Genomic DNA, 24926 nt, shown 5'->3' with positions numbered 1-24926 from the left:
AAAACAATAAAGTACATTTTCAAAGGTGAAAAAAAACCCCCACCCAACTCATCCACATTGTGCAACTAGCTTATAGGATGTTTAAAGACATGAAAATCATCCTTGAGAAAATGCTTACATGTAAAGAAGACAAAATTGTCGTGACTATATATTGTGGGAAAGAAAATTACCTAACGAGGCTTGGGGTGAAGTTACAGCGTACTGAACTGTGTCATTAAAAAAAACCAAATCCATTCGTTCATCAAATATTTGTTGAGCGCCTGCTACCTGCCAAGCACAAACAAAATCATTCACAACCACCAACTCTTTGCTTTCTTGGGGCCCAGAAGTCCTCCCCGTTAAGAACGGAACTATCTTGGTTATCAGCTTACGCTAAATTTACCGACCGCGCCACTGAGCAAAGGGACAGAGCAAGTACGCCCCGAACCCCGCCTCGCGCAGACGTCGTGCGTTTACGTATAATCGCATCTCGAAAACACCAAGGCGTACCTACGGTGTCCCACGAGGAAATGGTAGTGCAGCAACAGCGACTTGTTCCGCCCGCGTGAAAGATGGCGCTTCGCGCGTCAGCCATCCCTGCTGCCCGGTTTCTTCCTTGGGGGGCGGGGCCTAGAGAGAGCAGGGGGTGTGTTTAGGAGGTGTGTGGCTTTGTTTTTCCCGCCCTTTCTCTCCTCCCCTTGCTCTCACAGTATTCGCTAAGGGTGAATGAGGAAAGAACTGATAAAATTTACCAGGAGAAGAGCACAAGGCGGGAAACGACCACGGCGTGAAGCGGGTTCGCGGACGCAACGCGCGCGGGGGCGGGGCCAGGGCCGCGGGGGCGGGACTGCGGTTGCGGTTCTATGCCCGCGGCGGCGGCGGCGGCGGCGGCGGCGGAGGCGGTGGAGGCGCAGGCGGTGGCGCGTAGGTGAGTGAGAAGCCGGCGTGTAGGTGGCTGTTTGGGCTCCGGGTACCTGGACCGCGCGGGGGCGGCGGCGGAGGCTCTCGCCAAGGCTCTGCTCGGCTGGTCCTCTCTTTGCCGCTCTCTTCCCTGATCGAAAGCCGGCATCGGGAATTTCAGCCCGGCGACCAGTGGAGTTGCCTTCATCCGGGCTTTCTGGCAGTGGCGGCGCAGAGGCAGGGGGATAGGGGTCGGTCCGTTTTTCCGCCCACAGTCCCCGAGCTGGCTCTTTCTCGGGGTCCCGGCGTGACACTCAGAGGGACCCGTCGGACCCCCTGTGCCGCGGGCTCAAGGGGAAGGAGCCTCGGGCACCGAGAGGCCTGGCCCGGGGAAAACCAGAGGGTGGGCGGCGCGCGGCTGCTCCGTACCAAGTCGGGGTCCGAGAGGGGATAAAGCGGCGTGGCGTGGGGTAATACTACTAGTCTACAGAAGTTGAAGTTTCTAAGGATTGCTGTTGTCTTGTAAATTTGGGCAGCAATTCTAGACTGTCTTTTGCTCCCGTTCTGTGGTTCATGACCTGCTTACTTCACTTCTCCAAGGATACACAGACTTACTTAAAAGAATTGACCATTATGACTTGGGCATCACTTGACTGATGGTATCGGTTGCAAAAAGAAGTGCACTGATTACGCGTCTGCTGTGACCATTCAGGGTCTGACTGGCCCCGGTGAACTCCACCAGGCTTCTGTATTCAGGAGACCGGGAGGTCATGCACTTGCCCGAGAGACATGGCCCTTTCAGAAACAATGAAGTTTGTTAGGCTCTCGTTAAAACAGTCTGGTTGTGGCCAGTGGATAAATTTCAATTCAGACTGTTCTCATCTCTCTTGTGATTCAGAGCAAGGGGGCACAATACATCTGGCACTTTAATTTGTACAAAGAGATTGGAAAATACTGTTAGATACGATCTTAGACATTGGAAAACTTTTAACATAAAGGGAACATCACAGAAGCAAGAATACAATATATGGGAAATTAATAATATGGAGTCAGAATACTTGAAGTATGATGGTGTTATGTGACACAGACACTGTTGCCAGCACCTTGGCAGTCTAGGAGAGCCCTGAATCAGTTGGAAACTACCTCATGATGCCTGTTCTCTTTACACATATGAAACAAAAACAAGAGAAGTGATAGACCACATTGCAGACTGTGCACTATGCCAGGACTAACCTGCTCCAAGGAAACAGTTACATGGGGGCTAAAGTGTTTTTTCCCCACCTTTTAAAGTTGATAAAATAGTGTCTTTCTTTGGCCCTGTTAGCAGTTCAGAATTTACTTTCAGAGAGAGAGAAAACCAGAGGAGACGCCTATCTTTCAAGCCTGCCCTTGGGCTCTATTTTAATTAAGGAATTCTAAGGAGTAGTAGGTTAGCCTGCCTATTTGAGAAACTGGAGCTGTGAGAGATGGCCTGATAGTGATATGATGAACTTAACCTCTGAGTCTTGAAGTGTTGCGAACTATCTGGTGTTACAAGCAGATCACTGTCAATAGTTGGTCTGGGCAGCTCCTGTTTTGGAAGGTGGGCTGGTTTAGGATCCTGCTTCTCTTAGAGCTGGGAGAAAATAAACAGAAAACATGGTTACAAGAAGTGTGGGCCTTATGATGGTTGAATTCTGATTTGCAACAGCAGTGGACCAACCAACTTTCTAAATATCAATCAGAGAAGAGATGACTGATTTTTAGCAAAGGTTTAAGAAAAAGCAAAACTTCAAAACTACCCCTGTGCTAACAGTTTTAACAGATGATAATTAGTATAATCTTTACATCTGCATATGTTGGATGATTTTCAGGAAGTATATTGGGTACATCCTCATGAACTCTGTTTTTTGTTTACAGGAGTGTGGCAAGCCACTGTGTCACCCAATTTGAATCCTGGCTTCCCTCAAAGAATCTTACGGCTTTTGTTTGATAACTGTCTGGTGTAGCCAGCACTGCATGTAAATAAGATATATAGATAAAAGACTCTTGGTTTTGAACTGATTTTTTTGAGCCATGTCTGTATGTATGGATTGTCTTTACCAAAGATGATGACTCTAAGTGTTAGTAGACTCATTTTACTACTCTCCTAAGTGTACTCCTCTGTGACTTTTGGCAGGATTTAAAGCTAAACAATTCAACATAGCCTTTGTCCCTTATTCTCTTTCTAATGATACTAGCAATGAGATTGAATGTAATTAGTGGTCTATAATAGTTGAGTTTTCACAATCAGGTAAAAAGTTGTCCCATAATCTAACCATATTTGCTCCAGGGCTCAATTCCATTTAAGGAAGTGTTTTTATTTTCAACATAATGATGAAATGTTTGAGTAGCAGTATTGCCTTTATGATTATTCACCTTTTTTATCCAAAAAGGAAGAACAAAAGAAGAATATGTTACCATATAATTTTATAGCTCTGTGTTTACTTAATTCGTCTCCTTGGCCTCCAGTTTGCTATTGTTAATTATCATAACATCATTACAGTTTCAATTCAGATTATGTTCCTATAGTCTGCCATTATAAACTGACTGTTTAAATTGTATCCATAACAGTGGATATTTTAAACAAACTATACAACTTATACCCAGTATAGTCTCTTAAGTCTATTAAATTGATATAACACATTAAAAAAGTGAATATTTCCTAAGTGAATTTCTAAAATAAAAAATACACAAGAACTGTTCTTGTGTTAAGCCATTTCTGCACATATCCACATACCTACTGTAAAGCGTTTTGCCAAGCACTGTATAACTGTTCTTGACATCATGATAAAAGTGCTCATACAGTACTCTAAAATTAGAGTCGGTTTTTGTTGGGTTTTTTTTTTTTTTTGCTTTTCATCAGTCTCTGAACTCTTCTGACAAGATGTAGATCAAATTCTTTAAGTAAAATGGTTTACTTTGACATGAATTTAGTTACAGATAAAATGTTAATTCCCAAAGCAAGCATACAGGCAAAGATAGATATATCATAGTTCACCTATTATTAACTACTATCCTTTACCACTATATGACGAATAGATTCCACAATTTTAGACTTGTTTAAATGAAATTGGTATTGAATATGCATAGGTATTCAATTTTAACACTAGGCAGGAATGATTCATTTTACATTAACATCACATTGAATGTACACTTTCAGAGTGATACAATGGGGTGGGTTAAGATATACAAGAGACCTGGATTCCAGCCTGGCTTGGTGACCTTGGGCAGTTCCTCTTCTCTGTTTTCTCAGTAGATTGAAAGGTTGACCGGGCCCATCCAATCATTTAGTTCTCTACATGTTTTAAATAACTAAAGCTTTTTTACCCGTTTAGTATAACTCTGTTTGCAATGATAAAAGGCTACGCTGCTGTCTTGAATAGCATATTAAATGTATTTATCTGTCATTTTAAACACCAGTATTGGGCTTTACCCAAAGAGCATCACTGAGTGCATTGAGGACTTTTTGCTTATTTTCTCTTATGGTTCTAGATTGTTGTATTCTTGCAAGCTTTTGCCTTTTTTTTTTTTTTTTTTTCTTTTCTTAGCAGCTTTTAAGGTTTTCTCCTGTCAGGTGTGGACTGCTGTAGTAAAGTACCACAAACTGTGTGATGTAAAAATGAGGAAAATGTATTCTCTCTCTGTTCTGAAAGCTAGAAGTCTGAAATAAGGTGTTGGCAGGAGCATGCTCCTCTGAAGTTTCCACGGAAGAACCGTTCTTTGCCTCATCTTAGCTTCTGATAGTTACCAGCGATCCTTCACATTACTTTAATGGCTTCTTGCTGCATCACTCCAGTTTCTGCCTTCGTCTTCGCATGGCCCTGTTTTCCCTGTCTGTGTGTCTCCAAATCTTTCTCCTTGTAATGACACCAGCCATTGGATTAGGACCCCATCTTAACTTGATTACACCTATTTCCAAATAAGGTCACATTCACAGATACAGGGGGTTATTAGGACTTGAACATATATTTTGGGGGGACATAGTTCAGCCCACAAGAAGTGTCATGGTCTCTAGCTAAGCCCTCCCTTTCTCAGTTTGTTTCTCTTTAGTTCCTATGGTTTAGGAACCAGATATCCAATCATATTAGAATTGCATATAGGCTGGATGTTTAGAAACAGTGAGGATCTATTTTATGAGCTTTAGTATATAATAGTTTATATTAATGTTCAGAGGCTTTTTTTAAGGCCATTATTATTTTGGATTTCTAAGTGTATGCCCTGAATATAAGTGGCATGTTACTATGTATGGTAGTACATTATCATCATATCGCAAACACTTAATATGCACCTGCCATGCTAGTTCAATGTCTCTTTCATGTAGGAGACATGCTTCCAAATCGTTTTGACTGAAGAGGAGAAAACCACATATACATAAATCATTTGAGGGTTTGGGGTTTTTTTGACCTTAGAATGCCCTTTATTTCTTTTGTAAAATTGATTTACAATGTTGTGTTTCTGCTGTACAGCAAAGTGAACCAGTTATACATATACATATATCCACTCTTTCTTAGATTCTTTTCCCATATAGGTCATTACAGAGTACTGAGTAGAGTTCCCTGTGCTGTACAGTAGGTTCTTATTAGTTATCTATTTTATATATAGTAGTGTATATATGTCAGTCCCAAAATATGCGTTTTTGATGGATGGCTTAAAATCGCTGAACCTAATCACTCGTTTTGTTTGTCATTGTTTAGATAACCTTGGAGCTTTTGGATAATGTGACAGTTGGGATGCAGTGATGTCGACTCTCTGTCCACCACCTTCTCCAGCTGTTGCCAAGACAGAGATTGCTTTAAGTGGTGAATCCCCTTTATTAGCAGCAACCTTTGCTTACTGGGACAATATTCTTGGTCCTAGAGTAAGGCACATCTGGGCTCCAAAGACAGAACAGTTACTTCTAAGCGATGGAGAAATAACTTTTCTTGCCAACCATACCCTCAACGGAGAAATCCTTCGAAATGCAGAGAGTGGGGCGATAGACGTAAAGTTTTTTGTCTTGTCTGAAAAAGGAGTAATTATTGTGTCCTTAATCTTCGATGGAAACTGGAATGGGGATAGGAGCACCTATGGACTATCAATTATACTTCCCCAGACGGAGCTGAGTTTCTATCTCCCACTTCACAGAGTGTGTGTGGATAGATTAACACACATTATCCGGAAGGGAAGGATATGGATGCACAAGGTGAGTGGGTTTGGAAGCGTATTAAGCATGCTAACCTAGCTACTGAAAGTTTACCTCCTGATACATTTTTATCTAATTTTTAGAAATTATGTGCAATTAAGTTCAAACAGGAGCTGTTATTTGCTTCTACCCTATTAGGTACCGATAGATCTTAGGCTGATGTCTGTGGTCTTCTAACTCTGCAAAGTAGGAGATGATAGCTTCACATTGTAAATAGAAAGCCAAAGCTTAGAGAAATAAGGAAACAGAAGTTTTAGAGTCTGGATTTGTCTTGGGAGCCTTTGACTCTAAAAGCTTTTTGTTTCTGCATTGCATGACCCTGTCTTTCACTTACCACTGTGTGGGCGTAAGCAGTTCAGAACAATAGTTTCCTAAGCCTTTGCCCAAATAACCTTTGGTCCCTTTAATTTCTTTGCCAAGTTCCCAAATTTGTAAATTGAAGACTTTGGGCCAAATGGTTTTCAGGAGATATTCCTTTTAATTTTGTAGATTGAGGTAGAGGAAATCATTGTTGTCCCCTAATCTTATAGTTTAATATATAATGATAATTATATTTCCATATACTGTAATTTTGGCAGATGAGAAGAACAAATTTAATTCTCCTTTCTGCTTTGCAGTTTGATACTAACATGGAAGTCCACTAAAGCCTTACTGATTTTATAAGGCTTTTACCAAATAGTAAGGAAAAATAGTATCTTTTAAAAGAAGAGTTTTTTTTACTGTGTTTGCAGGCTTGCCTCCTTTCTTCTCACGTGCTTATGAAAATCATTTAAAATCTGGAAGCTGTATAGTCACTAGATTCGTCTGGATCTTATCTAATTTGAAAAGTACAAATCATTAGTTTCCTTTGTGAAACTACACAGATGTTACATTGACTCTTTCTGTCACATTATCTGTTTTTAACTGCAGATAAAAAGGGTGTTTTTATTTTATTTCATATTGTCTGTGAGAGCATGGATTTGTTGCGTTAATCCCCCCCCCTTTTTTTTTTGCCCTAAAGTGGAACATGTTGTTCCCATGAACTAAATTACCCAAGAAGATGTCTGCCATTTAACTGTATTGTGAAAAATAAACAAGTATCAAAATGTTGTGTTTTTTTTTATTTTAATGAATTTTCTCTCTCTCAGGAAAGGCAAGAAAATGTCCAGAAGATCGTCTTGGAAGGCACAGAGAGAATGGAAGATCAGGTAAGGTGCAGATTGCATATTACAAGACACTGCCAAACCCACTACATATGTCTGTATAAAGCTAAGGGCTGCTTCTGTTAAGGCCTTGAAGACATTACTAGTTTGACAGAGTGAGCCTGAGCACGAACAGAATCTTTATGGAGATAAATGGAATAAACTGGATGAAAATTTCCATATCTTAGACCTGAAGAGTTAAATAGGTAAAGGATAATAATAATTACATCCACAAATTAATATTTTGCTTCCCTTTTTTTCTGTTTGCATGGGATAAGTTTTGGATAACTTGTTCATAGTAAAAATTTTAAATTCTATATGAGTTTTATTTTTTTTTTAAGGTATTGCTTCTCAAACATTTCCACAGAAGTAGTTGTAACAGGAGAGTGAGTGCCCCTAAAGTATCTGGGGGTACAGACACAGCTCTAAGCATAATATTTCTTTGAAGTCTCGTGTTGTATCTTTAAAACTCATGCAATTTACATTTTATTCCGTGATATATCTTTTTGTTTTAATATTACAGTTTGCCGGTGATATTCCTCACCTTCTTACCACTTGGGCTTCCAGTGGTATCAAGTCTCCAGGAAAACATGCTGTGTTTATCCCATGGTTTTGAACATCCTTAGGGAGCAGGCACCAGGGTTTGAGAAGCATGATTGCAAGGGTATGGCTTCCCTTATGGAAATTAATTGCAAACATTTCAGCCTAGGGCAGAGGCGTTTGGAAGGCGAATCCCCAAAGGAAAAAGTGTTCTTTGCTTTTACTTTCATTGCTTCTGGCCACCCTCCTTGCTCCTCTGTTAAAACTCCAGTCTAAACAAGCCTTCTTCCTGGTTCTCTTTAGCCTGCCTGAGACAAATGATATTTTAAACAATAACTTTTTCTAAAAGTTTGTCAAAATACAGGAACATGAACAAGGGAAATACAAAACCCTATAAAATAATCTTCTTTACAAAACTGTTAAGTTTGTACTTTTGTAAATAACTTTTACAAAAGTCAGAAGGAGGTAATTATGGGGCAAGTTCTAAGACTTACAAGGAAATGTTTCCCTTTACTCAGAGAAGCCCAGCCTTTGCTTGCTGGTCAGTAAGCAGGGTGCCAAGGAATGGGATGAATTTCACCAACTTCTAGATGTACCTGCTAGTTACGGAGTAACTAGTAGAGTTATCTCAAAATAACGAAATTTAAGACCCAGTAAAATTCTACTTTTTCTGGGATTTTTTTTCAAACCAGAAACCTGTACTTATAAAGTTGACCACTATTAACATTTAGGTTTATTTCTCGTTTAAGGGCTTTTCTTGAAAATGTTATCCTATCCCTTCTATGTCAAGAGGAAAGTATACTTGGACAAACTGGAGGTTTTTAAAGGGGAAACGTTCACCTGCTGAAAAGTTCAAGTTAGAGAAGTCCAAGGAGGAAATAACTGGAAGCATTTTCTTTTAGAGCCTCTTCTGTGTTCAGCCGTCTAGGATTTGTCATTGTTGTTAAGCTTCAATGAGCATAGCCATTTGCTTATGATGATAAATGTCTGAGATGCTGTGTATGACATACTATATATATGCCTACACCTAAGGGGAGGTATTTTCCCATAACTATCCTTTCTGAAAAGGAGGAGTCACCTGATAATCGAGTTCTTGCAAATCTCATATCATGTGCTTGCAGTGACTTTATTTTGAACAATAAATACTGTTTGAGGATGATACTTAGTCTAAAACAACTTTAATCAGTGCTAGTTTTAGATGCTTATAGCTGTCATCTGGTAAAATCATTTTACAAGGAAGCAAATTTAACGCAGCTTCAGTTATTAATCTTCTTGAATTGCATGTATTGATTGTTGTAATTGTAAGCAGACATTTAAAAACTTACTTTGAAAAGCAAAAACAATGAGTGGTTTTATGTTTGTAAGTTACTACAGGGATGGATTTTTTTTTTTTAAATAATAAAACCTCCTGTGTGATGCAAGGGGGCCTATTAGGATAAAATTTCCAGAGACAGCATCACATTTAAATTCTGAAGCAACTTATATGATAAGGGGCTCTGAAAACTAGGTTTGGTCACTCAAAAAATGGACTGACTGCAAGGATGACAGAGGTTCTAATTTGAATATGCATGTAAAGAGTTTGAATATAATCATTTCATAAAACGTGAACGAGGGGGAAAGTTTTATTGTTAGACCTTAAATAATAGGTGATTTTAAAACATGCGTAGCTAAAAATTGATAGACATATGACAATTTCATCTGCCTCTAAAAGTTTACATATTCAGGATGGGCAAAACATTTTGGGGGAGTGGTGGTGGCAGTGAATAAATGAGGGAGCACCCGTGTTTGAGACACTTTATATGTGTGGTGTTCTGTACTGAATTTTCAATTTCATTCTAGAAACTGCAGGTTTTAAAATTACATCTTTGAGATGTAATAAGTAGTAGCATTACCTTGAAAGAACACTGAAGGAAATTTGTCTGCCTTATTGATTCTTAAAAATATATGTTATGACTTTGATTTGCATTTGGGTAGATTATACCTTATTATGAATGTAGAGATTGAGGGGTTTTTTTAGATTTTTTTTTTTTTGATGTGGACCAATTTTAAAGTCTTTATTGAATTTGTTACAACACTGCTTCTGTTTTATGTTTTGGTTTTTTGGCCGCGAGGCATGTGGGATCCTAGCTCCGTGACCAGGGATCGAACCTGCACCCCCTGCATTGGAAGGCGAAATCCCAACCACTGGACCACCATGGAAGTCCTGAGATTGAGTATTGATTCACACTTTACTACTGAGTTATCTGCTGAGGATTTCAAAGTCTTTTTATGCTTGGCTTTCCTCATTTTTAATATAAAATGCATCAGTGACCTTTGATTAACAAAAGTTCTTATATCTCAAAATTTCAAAGGAGAACGTTTCTAAATTTGGTGTGGTGATTTAATTATTTTGTGTAAATGATAAACCAATGATTCCATTCTGACTAAAGAAAATTATTCCTGGGATTTCCCTGGCGATTCAGTGATTAAGACTCCATGCTCCCACAACATTGCAAAACAACTGTAGCCCCAATAAAAAAAAAAAAAAACTGTATACTTTTAATGAGTAACATATTCTAGGCATACTATGGGATATGGGAAACTTTCCCATAATAAAGATATTTAATTAACAACAACAAAAAAGTCTTCGTTCTCCCAGTGCAGGGGGTATGGGTTCGATCCCTGGTTGGGGAACTAAGATCCCGCATGTCGCATGGTGCAGCCAAAAAAAAAGAGAAAAAAAGAAAATTATTCCTGGAAGAATGAAAAGGAGTTTTAAACAACATGTAAATCCTTTAGAAATAGAAATATTTTGGAGTAGTAGACTTGTTTGGGGCTGTTTGAACAAGTTATCAAGTATTTCTATCAAAGGGTGTTATTCTTTGCTTTCAGTTTTTTATTGCCCACTTTATCCTATATTGTGTGATTTTTCTTCACGTCATTTTACTTTTTTATGCAGGGTCAGAGTATTATTCCAATGCTTACTGGAGAGGTAATTCCTGTCATGGAACTGCTTTCATCTATGAAATCCCACAGTGTCCCTGAAGAAATAGATGTAAGTTCTCACTTGTAACGTTAAATAGGATATTACTATGATGTGTATTAGTAATATTCTAATTTTAGTAATATACATTTTTTTGTCATATATACTGTTCATATGAATTATTAGCCACTTTAACAAACACACTTAAAATCCTGAATTTTATGGCCAGAGGCTTTTTGGTCAGTAATGGTAATATGATAAAATTAAATTCATGAAGTTAATTTCTCCACTTTTGCATTTCCTGAGCAGGAGAATTTCAGACCTTAGAGAATCAGTCAGTATTTAATGCAGTACTTTTTGTAACAAAGCAGTGTGCGAATCACTGGCAGTTAATGGAAGTTCACTCACCTTCACTAATCTGATTTCCTTAATCATTCATTTGTTGAGGACATTAGGAATTACACACTATGCATGTATAGAGAAATCTTTAGGAAACTATTTTTGTTGCTCCCTGACTTGGTAATTAAGATGTGTCTCCTGATTGTGACAGCTCAGAAGAGGAAATTGTTCTTGTAAACATTGTTGCTTAAGCTGTCTGACCAGCTTTCACATCATTTGTTCTGCAAGTTTATAGTGACGCACACAGATTGTTTTATGGGGATTTGTGATGCTCAGAAATGAGGGCAGTGTGTTATATTGAGCCTAGACTTCAGAAAACTTGTCTATTAAAAGTGTTATTTCAGCATTTTGTTACAGCCAGAATAAATTTTTTTTTTTTTGGTTCATTTTAGATAGCTGATACAGTTCTCAATGATGATGATATTGGTGACAGTTGTCATGAAGGCTTTCTTCTCAAGTAAGAATTTTGTTTCTTTTTGTAAAAGCTGGGTGAAGCAGATGCAAATCTTACGCTCACCTGTGACAAAATTGGGAAGGAAGAAAATAATAACAGAATGCCTACCTTCATTATTCTAGGGTCAAAAATGCATATTTGAACCATTGCTTAGTTTTGTGTTACTTCTTTACTTATCACATGCCTATGATATATTTGATGTTACTCTATTTAATATTTAAAGAAGCTGAATTTCCGTAGTACTCAGGCAAGAATTCTTGGACCCTTGTTTGGTTCCGGTTTCTTGTTTTTCTTCTCATTAAAGCTGAAACTAAGAATCCTTTCAAATTAAGTTGCATTGTAGATAGACTTATTTCGGCCTAGAAAAGACAATTATTCATATTTGTACTGATCCTTTCCATTTTACAACAGATTTCAGTGCTTAAAAGTGTGAGCTCTAAAACCAGACTTCCTGGCTTACTGCTGTGTAACCCTGGGCAAGCCACCTGAACTCTCTGTTCCTCCATTACCTCATTTATAAAATGGGAATATTAGTAGTACCTACTTCATAGGATTGTTGTAAGCCTTGAGTGAGATAAATCATATTAAGCATTTAAAACAGTGCATGGCACATATAAGCACATAATAATAGCTAATAGCTTACATTTTCTATTTATATTTCTTCTAAGAAAATGATAATAACAATAATAATAGCCAGTATTTATTGAGTGCCTGTGTGCTAAGTCCCTTAACTGAGGACTGCGTCTACATGTATAATCTCATCTCCTACTTGAGTGTTTCTTTACAATTACAGATTATCACAAAATTTTATTTTAAAAAATAAGGAGTGAAAGGGTAAAGTATTTGCTTTTATGTCTACAGTCTTCTCCTTTAGGTGCATGATGGAGTCTTAGAGGCGTGAGTTTGTTTAATCTCCAGGCCTTACATGGCTTGAATCAGGGGCTCTTTAGTCCTGATTCTGATCAGTGTCAGCCATTCATGTTATTTTTAATCCCATTTGACTTTAAATTAACCACTTAACCTCTCTACACCTCAGTTTCTTCCACGATAAAATGGTAATATTTTACTAACTGCATTATTTTAAGGTTCAAATAGAATCTGTGAGAGGCATGTGGTGGAAAATGCAAAGTACTATAGAAATAAAAGATGACATTATAATCAGAGTTTTGGTGTTCATCATGTAAAGCTATTCAGAGTTATTTGAAGCTCACTTTATTATTTTTTTTTTTAGTTTGTGAAATTGTTTTACAGTCAGTGTTTTTAATCTTTTTTTTTTTTTTTTTTTTCAATTTATAGTGCCATCAGCTCCCACTTGCAGACCTGTGGCTGTTCTGTTGTAGTAGGTAGCAGTGCGGAGAAAGTAAATAAGGTAATTTATTTTATAAACCAGCAAACGATCTGACTTTTTAAAACTGCTAACATATTATGGATTGTAATTTAAAGGTTAGGTTGCCATCAAGATGATCTAATAGTATAAGGAGGCAATATAATCTAACCAAATTACTGTGACACCCTGTGGCAAAAATGAGTTTAAAGTAAACTGTTTGAATAGGAAGTCATTTATCAGTTTCATTGTGGTAATTCATAAATACTTGTCTCAGTACTGTATAAATGGTTTTGAGGATATTTTAAGGTCAGATGTTTTTAAAAATATTTGTCTTCTATTTCCTAATGTTATCTTTAATAAATGTGAAGATAGCCATGTACTTTTGGTACTAATTACAAAGAAATGGTATCTGATCATTCATCTTGATTTCACTATCTTGCTTTTCCCCCTAAATCTATTCCTTTTAGGAACCTATTGCTATTAAGTGATCGATGGAGGTTATATCTTATTCAGTAACATTTGTGACCATTTGTTTTAGTGCTATATGAGTTAATAAATAATTAATGAACAGTTACCTTTCCAAGCATTAGGTAATAAACTAAGGAATTTTGTACTTTTCTTCACTGATGATTAATTAGAGAGAGAAAAGTGCACATATCTATCAATTTAAGCAAACCTAATTTTTCTAAGTTTTACACAGGAAATATATTAGGAATGATTATTTGCTTGACAAATATATTTATAATTTTTTTCTGTAATATAATAAGCTACCCTGTATAATTACTTGACCTTTGATTTACCAAAATTATATTTCTGGTACAACCATTTATGACAGGTTAGCTTACCTCTGTTATTATATTGCATCTAGTGACTTCTTATTATTTCTGTTACCCAAGGAAGGTAGCTTTCAATTTGTGTCCTCCAAAGCCTTCAGGTTCCACAGGGCGTTCCCAGTTGCTTCTTGGAGGGAGAAAGCCTCTATGGTTGGGGCTCTGTTTTTCAAACATTTTTCTCATCCCACATCCTCTTCTAGCTTAATAACTTCTCTTTTATCTCTTCTCTTTTTAATTTAAGAAAAGGTTGCCATCACTAGTTTGAAAACCACTGCTCTAATATAAAAACTCTGAATATAGTCTGAATTCCAAGGTAGTTAGATGGCTTTTTATTTTTCCTAATAGAACTATGATCAAATCCTGTTAGAATGACAGGTTTCTAATCCCCAACCAATGGCTTGCTTCTTTTAAATTAAATTTGAAAGAATTAATTCTCATTCTGTTGAAGGAGTTAGACACTTAGATATTCATTGTAATGGGATTTTACATATAGAACTATTAACAGAAGCCATAATTCTCCTTGATTTAACTGCATTTAGTTTTCTCGTCCAAACGGTTTACTTGTTTGAAATACACTTGTTGCTGGGTGGAGATACAATCAATAATTATATTAGGTCATTATTTCCTAATATAAGATTAGGAATAAGGGTTCCATGGTCAAGTAAGTTTGAAAAAGTCTGCATATTGTTTCAGTCACCTGGAGAGTCACAATATGTATTCAAATGTTAAAGGTTTTGAGATACCATACAATAAATTTACTAACATTTCCCAAACTTACTTGACCACAGAATACCTATTTTAAGCAACAAGTGTGATATCCCATAGACTATTCCAGGTGACTATGGAATACTTATTTCTCAGAATAGATTTTATTGACAATAACAATTGAAATTTCTATTCAGATCTCTTTCATAAGCAAACCAGTGACCTTTTTACTTCATATTTTAATGCTAAAATATTTTCACTTACAGATAGTAAGAACATTATGCCTTTTTCTGACTCCAGCAGAGAGAAAATGCTCCAGATTATGTGAAGCAGAATCATCATTTAAATACGAGTCAGGGCTCTTTGTACAAGGCCTACTAAAGGTATAGTTTCCATTTATCACGGGTGAACCCAATTTTTTGTTTTGTTTTGTTTTGTTTTTGCGGTACGCGGGCCTCTCACTGTTGTGGCCTCTCCCGTTGTGGAGCAACGGTCTCCGGACGCGCAGGCTCAGCGGCCATGGCTCACGGGCCCAGCCGCTCCGCGGCATGTGAGATCCTCCCAGACCGGGGCACAAACCCGTGTCCCCTGCATCGGCAGGCGGACTCTCAACCACTGCGCCACCAGGGAAGCCCGAACCCAATTTTTTTAAATCATTTTTGAGAATCTTTATACATATATTTTGAACATTAGCATTTAATGTGTCTCATGTTTATATGCCAAGGAGCTGACTTCCTTTACACAGGTCTGAACATGGAGTATATGTCATATGAATTTATAGTTAGTATCTGTGAAACATCACAGAATAGCTTTCTTTGTGTTTCTCTCTGGTTTCCCGTAGCTGCCTGTCTGGCCTCAGGATTTTTTTTTTTTAATATGTGCTTGAATCAGGTTCCATAACTAAATGGGAACATTTCTTTTTTTACTGAACGGATTTGAATTTTTGTGTTACCATTTTATGTTTAAAGTACCATATTCATTTATTGAAAAAAATGTTAAGCTGCTTCCTATCTTGAAGCAGTGTACAGGACTCAAGCAATTCCTGGATGTATGTATGTGTGTGTGTGTGTATACACACACATATATACAAAAGAAAAAATTATTTTATATTTTTCCTTTATTTACTTGAGTCTGCTCTTCAAGGAGCAAAACAGACAAATATAAATAAGCAATTATTTTCAATAATTATGGGGAATTGTTCTTCACTTTATTGAATCTGTTATTGATGTTTCAATTATAGTCAAAGGTGCGAAGAAGTAGATTTCCTAATGGCTATGTGAGTCTCTCAGAGTGAATGCTTTCTTGAGGATATAGGCATAGTAAAATGAAAGAAAAAAATAGTAAAAATTGTTGCAAATAAAAATTATTTTCAGCTTTTACATTTTCAATGATGTGCATGCTCTGAGCTGAGAATAATAGTGTTGTTTAAATACAGAAACTACTTAAAGGGAACTCATTTTTGATTTGAATTGTACAAATCTGAAAATTAGAACTTCTCCTATCAAAGGCATAATAAGGTACTTAGTACTTTTATTTCCTCAGCATCATCTCATTTATTGTATAATTTTATCCCTAAAAGGGACCTATACCAAATGCATAGTGGAAAACTTGAAACTATAATTTAATGAAAAAATATTTGTTAAGAGTTTTCCAGGCAAGTTTAAATTGTATAGCTTCCCAGAGAATACTTTGACATTATAACAATAGGTACTTGTTATATGGCAGCTGGCTACCTAGTGACTATACCTGGAAAGAAGTACATTTTTTACTTACTGTAAAAATACATATTCATTGAGACTTAACAGAATATATGAATAATCAAGAAGAATGTAAAAAGTCACTTGTAATCTCATAATCCAATGAATAACCCTTGTTAATATTTGGCATATATCTTTCTGGTCTTTTTTTCTTCTGTTAGTGTTTTTTTCATATCTTCCCCTCCCCCCCAAAAAATTAGATTATACTCCGCATGTTTTAACTTCCTTTTTCACACTGTATTGTGAACATCTTTCAATATGAACACATAAACATTGGCAACTTAATTTTTAGCAGCTAAGCAATAAAACATTTTTATTTATTTAATCACTTTTCTTTTTGGATACTTAGGTTGTTTCTGGCGTTTTACTATCTAACCCAGTGCTGTAACACACACATCACTGGAATTTGGCACACAATCATGATTCATTGTCCAGGATAAATTTCTAGAGCTGTATTTGCTAAGTTAAAGCCAGCTGTTTTTTTTTAATTAAAAGATAGCTCTTCATACCTTTTGGCGTAAAAGACAGTAAATTTTCTTTTTCTGGGGTTTTATCTTGTTCCTTCATCTGGTACACAGCCCTCTGCCTTTTCATCTTGTCTGGCTTTTTGTGAATGTGGTTTTTGTTCCACAGGCTGCAGGACTGTAGTTCTTCTTGCTTCTGCTGTGTGCCCTCTGGTGGATGAGGCTATCTAAGAGGCTTGATGGGAAGGACTGGTGGTGGGTAGAGCTGACTGTTGCTCTGGTGGGCAGAACTCAGTAAAACTTTAATCCACCGGACTGCTGAGGGGCTGGGTTCCCTCCCTGTTGGTTGTTTGGCCTGAGGCAACCCAACACTGGAGCCTACCTGGGCTCTTTGGTGGGGCTAATGGCAGACTCTGGGAGGGCTCATGCCAAGGAGTACTTCCCAGAACTTCTGTTCTCAGTGTCCTTGTCCCCACGGTGAGCCACAGCCACCCCCCACCTCTGCAGGAGACCCTCCAACACTAACACGTAGGTCCGGTTCAGTCTCCCCTGGGGTCACTGCTCCTTACCCCTCGGTCCTGATGTGCACACTACTTTGTGGGTGCCCTCCAAGAGTAGAGTCTCTGTTTCCCCCAGTTCTGTAGTTCTGCAGTCAAATCCCAGTAGCCTTCAAAGTCTGATTCTCTAGGAATTCCTCCTCCCGTTGCCGGACCCCCAGGTTGGGAAGCCTGACGTGGGGCTCAGAACCTTCACTCCAGTGGGTGGACTTCTGTGGTCTAAGTGTTCTCCGGTCTGTGAGTCACCCACCCAGCAGTTACGGGATTTGATTTTACTGTGATTGCACCCCTCCTACTGTCACATTGTGGCTTCTCCTTTGTCTTTGGATGTGGGTATCCTTTTTGATGAGTTCCAGTGTCTTCCTGTCGATGATTGTCCAGCAGTTAGTTGTGATTCCGGTGTTCTCGCAAGAGGGAGTGAGAGCACATCCTTCTACTCCGCCATCTTGGTTCCTCTCTCAGTAAATTTTCTTTTCGTTTATAACAGGATTCAACTGGAAGCTTTGTGCTTCCCTTCCGGCAAGTCATGTACGCGCCCTATCCCACCACACACATAGATGTGGACGTCAACACCGTCAAGCAGATGCCACCCTGTCACGAACATATTTATAATCAGCGTAGATACATGAGATCAGAGCTGGCAGCATTCTGGAGAGCCACTTCAGAAGAAGACATGGCTCAGGATACCATCATCTACACGGACGAAAGCTTCACTCCTGATTTGTATGTCGTGCCTTGCTTTTTGATATTGTCATTAAGCAATATTAGGAAGCTGTATCTTTTATGAGTAGAAAGAAAACAAACAATTTGTTGCTTAAAAGGAAAGAAACATTACTAGGAGAATTATACTGGAAGAAGTATTTGGTTAATCAAGCGTTTTTTCTTAAATGTCAGCTTTTCTTAATATAATTGTGTTTCCCATAAGATAGGTTAGATTAGTCCTTAAAAATAAGTATTTAAGTATTTATTTAACAAATGTATATTGAGCCCCTAGGCGCAGTACTTGGTGCTAAGGTTAATAGTGGCCAGCCAGACAGCCCCAGCTCCTTACATTGCTTATAGACTAGTGTGTAAGAGTCATAAAAGGCTGATTAACTGAACCTTATTAACTAAAGAGGTAATTCTAAGTCTGTTTTTCCTTGATATATAAATATAAAATATGGCAAAACTGTCAAAATATATTAATAGAGCATTCTTTTACTTTGCATTTTATATTGTGTTATTCATTTCTTACCATAAAGTCTGATCAGTAAATTAACAAGAAAAAAAGTAATGATAATATGTTGAATGTGGACTCAACTAGAAAAAAAAAAGATGATAAATCTGAATTATAAAACACTTAAATGATGTTCTGAAATCAGGAAAAGAAATTGTAGTATACTATCATGGTTCTCTTTAATCAGTTTAAAATGCCTGGCACATAGAATGTGCTCAATAAATGTTAACTAGTATAATCCAGGTTTGAGTGTATAAGGCAGCAGTAAAATTGGAGCAAGCAACCCTGTCCTGTGTCTTGAAGAAAACTTTTGAGCTGAGGCAACAGACATGTGAAGCACCAATAGTCAGACAGAAGGTGTTGCCCAAAAGCATAGTAAGGAAACACCATGTCCAAGGAATCCCCAGCCTCGTGTGTCTCTAGGTGCAGAAAGATGGCTTCATTAGGACCCAGCTTTTCCCAGCTCTCTGGTGTTCTTGTTGAGTCCTTTGAAAGATGTAGGGGAATTGGTTTAGAAAACAAAACAATAAGAATTTCAGGTCCCGAAGTTTTCACATATAGGTAATTTTGGCACACGTGTCAAAATTCTCAAAATTAATCTGATCCTTCAAGCATTTTCTTCTTTCCTAAAGTGTTTGGGGTTTTTTTTTTCTATTTTTTGGTGGGCTCCTGGAGAGCGCTTTTGGGGGAATTTTTTAACACTTTGCTTCACCTAATTCACATATGACCAATACAAGCAATTTATGAAACAGATATATTCAGAACACTAGACTTAAATAGCTGAATTCTCTCTCCAAAGCCAGAGAAAGGTTGTTGTCAGTGCCCACACTGGCCACCAGTTGGACAGCCAGTAATTGTGAAATGCTGACTTTTCCCCCTTCTGAGTTTCCTTCTTCTGTAGTAGGGAACACCCATCTGCTAAAACTAGGAAATTTTAGGTACTTTCCTATTACCTCTGCGCACACACCTCCCTCCCTGCTACTCCTGTCAGTTATATGATGATCCCTGCTATTTTCAGTCTTTCTTTTCAGTTAAAAATTACTTACCTTAGTAAATGTTATATTACCCTCTGACTTGAGTATAACCTAGCAACCCAGTAAATTCCTTAGGGAAGTAGAAGGCAAGGAAAGGGAAGGAAGAAGAGAAAAGATCAAAGAGGGTTGGGAAAGGGACAGTCTTTTTTAAGAACCTACTATATCCTAGGTTGTGTGGTAGATAAACATTATCTCCACTGTGAATTACAACTTAACTTCTTACTGCTCATTGCCAGTGTAGCTAACATTTTCTTAGGTAGCTGGTTCATGTTACTTGCCAGATGATGGGCTTGTGGATACAAACCCAGTGATCAAGACGTTGCAGATAACCATCTGTGTGTGTTCCTTAATCCCACCTGAATGTTTCCCAGCATTCGTCCTCTTACCTTTTTTTCTTCCTAAACTGCTTATTAGAAGTTATTAGTATGTGAAGTTAACCTTTTGTTTTGGTTTTTGGTGGTAGTGGTATGTGTTTATTTTTGTTGCTGTTCTATATTTTTGAGATGGCAGGAATTGGTAATTATATTTATTAATTGCCTAAGGCAATTGGTATTTTTTTATAATGTGTATGATAGATACATACATACCCTTCCTGGGACTGCTTATACTATTTAAGAGAAAATAATTACTTTGTGGCCTGACAAACTCCAGTAATAGACAAATGTATCCTTGAGTTAAAATGAGTATGTATTTTATATTTTCAAATACATATATCTAATTCTTATAAATATGTTTATAATCCCACTTCTAAGAATTTAATTTGTTGGCTGGTGTGAGAGGTTGCGGAAATCATTTCAACATTTGTCCTGTTTTCTTCATAGGAATATTTTTCAAGATGTCTTACACAGAGACACTCTAGTAAAAGCCTTCCTGGATCAGGTAAATGTTAAACCTGAGATTGTCAGACTGAATGGTATGACATGTTTTCTTTTTCAATATATCCCACACTGCCTATAATATAATTTAGAATTAAGTCCTTTTGTAGAGTCTCTGATCTTTCTAAAGTGTGAAAATTATTTTTCTTCTGAATTGTTAGAGGGGAGTAGCCTGTATATTAACAATTAAAGATGCAGCATCCCCCAGTTCAAATAATAAATGTTTTAATTCCAAGCACTAACTTATAACCCAAGGGTGTTTTCTTTTGGTAAGGGGGATATTGTACAAATGTTTATTTGCCTTAATTGAGCAAAAAATGTCTTTAAAACTTATTTACATGATAGCATCTTTATTGTCTCATTCCTTTGAAAAAAATCTAGATTTTGAAGAAAATTTTAGATTATATGGGTCTTATTTCTTAAGGTAACAGAGATTTGTCATAATTATCTTTCTGGGGATCAGGCCAAGAAATAGTGTCATAGATGTAGCTTTGAAATAACATAATCGTTAGGTTGACTAGGAATTTTGGATCCAGGTCTGTGGTCTGTGACATATTGCAAAGTTCAAGGATAATTCCAAGTCATGTAATTCCATGCTTCCCAAGCAGAAATAAAATCCTTCTACCACTACACATGTACCCCCACCCCCCCAGAATAGAAAAATATGAATATCTCAAAACCATAGTCTAGGACTTTCCTGGTGGCGCAGTGGTAAAGAATTCGCCTGCCAACACAGGGGACATGGGTTCGAGCCCTGGTCCAGGAAGATCCCACATGCCGTGGAGCAACTAAGCCCGTGCGCCACAACTACTGAGCCTGCACTCTAGAGCCCGCGAGCCGCAACTACTGAATCCCGCGCACCTAGAGCCCATGCTCCGCAACAAAGACAAGCCACCACGATGAGAAGCCCGAGCACCGCAACGAAGAGTACCCCCCGCTCACCGCAACTAGAGAAAGCCCGCGCACAGCAACAAAGACCCAACACAGCCAAAAATAAATAAATAAATAAATAAATTTTAAAAACCCCATAGTCTAAGCATGGCTCACCTCTGGTAGCTCCAATTTTATTTGAAGATGTGGGCAGAGAAAACTTAAATAACACAGCTAGAAGTAACTTATATCATGATTTTTAATAATAAATAAAATGAACACGAATATAGTCTAAGGCAGAAGGAAAAATTTGAGTCAATTCTTAAAGATAAACAGAACTATTAGATCACTCCTAGACCCGTACCTCCACCTCCTCCTGTGTGTCAGGGCGCATCTGTGGAAGTGGTTAGCTGCTCTAACGTGAGTTATCTGCCAGGCACTGTCAGCGCTGAGACAGAAACATGCTGTGTATAAGTAGAACGGGGCAAATTATTTATAAAAATGCTTCATTATCCTGCAGGTCTTTCATTTGAAACCCGGTCTCTCTCTCAGGAGTACTTTCCTTGCACAGTTTCTGCTCGTCCTTCACAGAAAAGCCTTGACACTAATAAAATATATAGAAGATGATACGTAAGTCAGACTCCTAAATGGAAGAAAAACCTTCATACGTTGCTTTTGTTTTGTTCCCTTTGGACATTTTCTGTATTATAATTTCTTTTTTATTATTATTTGTAGGCAGAAGGGGAAAAAGCCCTTTAAATCGCTTCGGAACCTGAAGATAGACCTTGATTTAACAGCAGAGGGCGATCTTAACATAATAATGGCTCTAGCTGAGAAAATTAAACCAGGCCTCCATTCCTTTATCTTTGGAAGACCTTTCTATACTAGTGTCCAAGAACGAGATGTTCTAATGACTTTTTAAATGTGTAACTTGTTAATATTGCGTCCCGATCATAATTGCTGGTAAAGTAGCTCCGTGGTATTGGGAGACATGGTTCCCTCGGGTTATGCCCTAGAGTCCTGCTCAGCAAATGATAGTTACACTGCAGTTGTCACAGAAAGCCTGTAAGGGGATGTTAGGTGCAGTTACAATAAATGCACCTTTTCCTAGATGTGCTCTCTTGGGAGACAGACGTATGTTTACAATTATAATAAATATTATTGCTATCTTTTAAAGATATAGGATATAAACTTGACCACAGCTACTGTTTTTTGAAACTTATGATTCATGGTTTACAAGTATCCAAGTGAAATCTGAGTTAGCTTTCACAGATATAATACTAGTTGACTTTCCATCTCTTGGTATTCCTTGGTTTGGGGGATTACGGTAATACTTCTACAATCAGCTAAAAATTAGAGCGTTCAAATCATTTCAGTTCCACAAAAAGAAGTTAGCTTGAACATAGGTTAAGTTTTAGAAAGAAAATATTGATCAAGCAGATGTTTTATTGAAATCAATTGTTCGATCCTACTTTGCAGACTTAGTCCTTGGGATTCAGTCTGTGTAGAAACGTCAGGCAGTATGTATAGTCCCGATTATGGTGAACCACAATCAGGGTGTTTTTCTGTTTGTTTGTTGAGCTCTGTCACAGAAAATGTAGAGAATTGGATTTTATGTTTCAGTAGTTATTGCCAAGTTTTTCAGTTAATTTTCATTATTTTTGAGGCAAATTGAAATGTATACCTCCTGTGCCTTTTGTTTTTCTTGGAAAATATAATCTCTTGGAAGAAGTTCAGATTTCACTAGTCTCTCATTTTTATCTTGTTTTCCTCTTGTATAGTCTTCCTTTGATTTAGCAGTCATTATAACTCCGAGATTATTAAATGCAATAGAGAAATACTAACTAGTAAGATTTTTTTTCAGGAACAAGAATAGTATCTTCTTCCTTAAATTTCTGCCCATCTTTTTGAAGTTGTTGCCACGTCTCTTTGCCTGCATCGTAGGAGGACTAGCAGGAGAAACGTTACTGACATGCTATTTTACTAGGTGCTACTTTGGCAGAACTAAGTGGTCAATTTCTTTTGTTTCCTTAATGTGCTTGGACCATTTTGCTAGCTATAAAATAACCAATTAACATAATTCTGTGCTAGAACAGTATTGACAAAATAGTATACACAAGCATAAAATATATTTTTATTTAAAACTGTGGAAGTAACTTAAAGAGAAAAAGTATTTATAAGAAAGGGATAAAAGTGATAGAGCCCCTCTGCCCTCGCCCACCAAATTTAACCCAAACCAACATAGGTCCTAATAGCCTTTCACATCACTAATAAAGGTGTGGACATCTCGATTTTTAGACACATACTCAACTAGATTGACAGATGCTCTGGCTCAGTCATGAAAAAATGTACAGATTCCACCTTGTTGAACGCTGTATTCAGTGCTATTTACATGATAGATTATTTAAGTGCTAATTATTTTCTTTTGCTGATTTATTGTACCATTGTATGGGATGCAAGTTGTACAGTGAAATAAGTTATTAAAGCATGTGTGCACATTGTTATATATCTTTTCTCCTAGATGGAGAATTTTGAATAAAAGATCTTTGAAATTTTGTGTCTTTCAGTTATTTACTTGGAAAAGCAGTGCTATGATATTGAAAGACTGATTGGCTTCCTGCTCTGCTGACAGTCATGTTGTATCTAAACAATTTTTTTAATTGATTTTCTCTTCTGAAAGAAAATATATTTAAAGGTTCTGTGTGATGCTGGAATTATATGTGATTTGATTGTTTTGTTTTTTATTTTTTTGTCTGCTTAACTCCCAGGACTGCATTTTGACTTTTTAATTTCTATATTAATATATCAGATATAAGATAATACTTGTGTAAATTCTTTTTTTAAATTATTGTTATAATAATATTAATACAATCTAAGTTGAAGTTATTCCTTCCAGGTCCCCAGTATAGGTGTCCAGTATGAAAGTGAAAGTGTAAGGAATCTAAACCCCTTAATCTGAAAAACAAATAAGATTGACACTTTTACTCCAGGAAAACAAAATTAATTCATAAATGTAATAGTTGAGTTGAAAGGTTTCTCTAGAAGAAGACTGGTTCATTGCATTGCTAAGATTCTCAGAGAAGAAACCCAAACTTCATATAATGCTGGAAGTTAAAAATGAGACCTCTATGGTCTATCTCTGTAGTGCTGCAGGTCAAACAGGAAGACAGTGAATGTCACTCTTCTCTAATACTATTTTGGTTTTTACATGGAATTGTACCAATTGATATTTCTTGTGTCATCTGCAGGGTGCAGGTTAAAGTACCAAAAGCAGTTCACCACCCCCACGTGACACACACTATCCACTGGACTTTCTGAATCTATCATCGCAACAACACTATGAGGCAGGTATGTTTAATTCCGTTTTACAAATGAGGAGACTAGAGCTTAAGGAAGTATAATACACAGCCTGTGGTCACTCAGTTGGTTAAGCTGGATTTCATCCCAAACAGTTGCCAGACTTGTCCTGTGGCACAGCTCCTGGGACAGTTCCTCCATGTAGCAGGTACTCAGTGCTGTTGAATTGGAGGGAGGGGAAGGAAGCAAGTATTACATACAGGCTTACTAGCACTCTGCAGTGCCCAAGTGTGATTCCCTGCTTTGCTACTTGGAGAAGTTACTTAACCTCTCTGAGGCTCATTTGTTAAATATTTGAAATGAGGACATGATG

The 24926-nt window shown here is 37.5% G+C and overlaps 1 protein-coding gene across 2 annotated transcripts; it reads left to right on the top strand.

The window, feature by feature from the left end:
- Nucleotides 1–845: 845 nt before the first annotated feature.
- On the top strand, nucleotides 846–23747 carry C9orf72 (C9orf72-SMCR8 complex subunit). Of its 2 annotated transcripts, none has more exons than XM_082656750.1 (11): nucleotides 846–907; nucleotides 5595–6082; nucleotides 7210–7269; nucleotides 10742–10837; nucleotides 11557–11621; nucleotides 12915–12987; nucleotides 14750–14866; nucleotides 17749–17984; nucleotides 20333–20390; nucleotides 21777–21886; nucleotides 21992–23747. In XM_082656750.1, the coding sequence occupies exons 2-11, from the start codon at nucleotides 5639–5641 to the stop codon at nucleotides 22176–22178; spliced, it is 1446 nt and encodes a 481-aa protein (XP_082512876.1). In that variant the 5' UTR covers nucleotides 846–907; nucleotides 5595–5638; the 3' UTR covers nucleotides 22179–23747. The 2 variants fall into 2 exon arrangements, with proteins under 2 accessions (XP_082512876.1, XP_082512877.1); XM_082656751.1 differs by lacking the exon at nucleotides 846–907 and adding an exon at nucleotides 2841–2879.
- The last annotated feature ends 1179 nt before the right edge of the window (nucleotides 23748–24926 follow it).

Source organism: Grampus griseus (assembly GCF_964374135.1).
Source record: "Grampus griseus genome assembly, chromosome: 6".
NCBI classification, from domain to species: domain Eukaryota; kingdom Metazoa; phylum Chordata; class Mammalia; order Artiodactyla; family Delphinidae; genus Grampus; species Grampus griseus.
Note: the sequence above shows the minus strand (reverse complement) of the source record. Positions and strands in the feature narration are given on the sequence as shown.

Bases quoted from the DNA above. Each gene is read 5' to 3' on its own strand.
- C9orf72 (XM_082656750.1), top strand. From the start codon at position 5,639: ATGTCGACTCTCTGTCCACCACCTTCTCCAGCTGTTGCCAAGACAGAG. The intron at 12,988-14,749 runs GTAATTTATTTT...TTTCACTTACAG, and splicing joins GTGCGGAGAAAGTAAATAAG to ATAGTAAGAACATTATGCCT. The intron at 14,867-17,748 runs GTATAGTTTCCA...CGTTTATAACAG, and splicing joins TTGTACAAGGCCTACTAAAG to GATTCAACTGGAAGCTTTGT.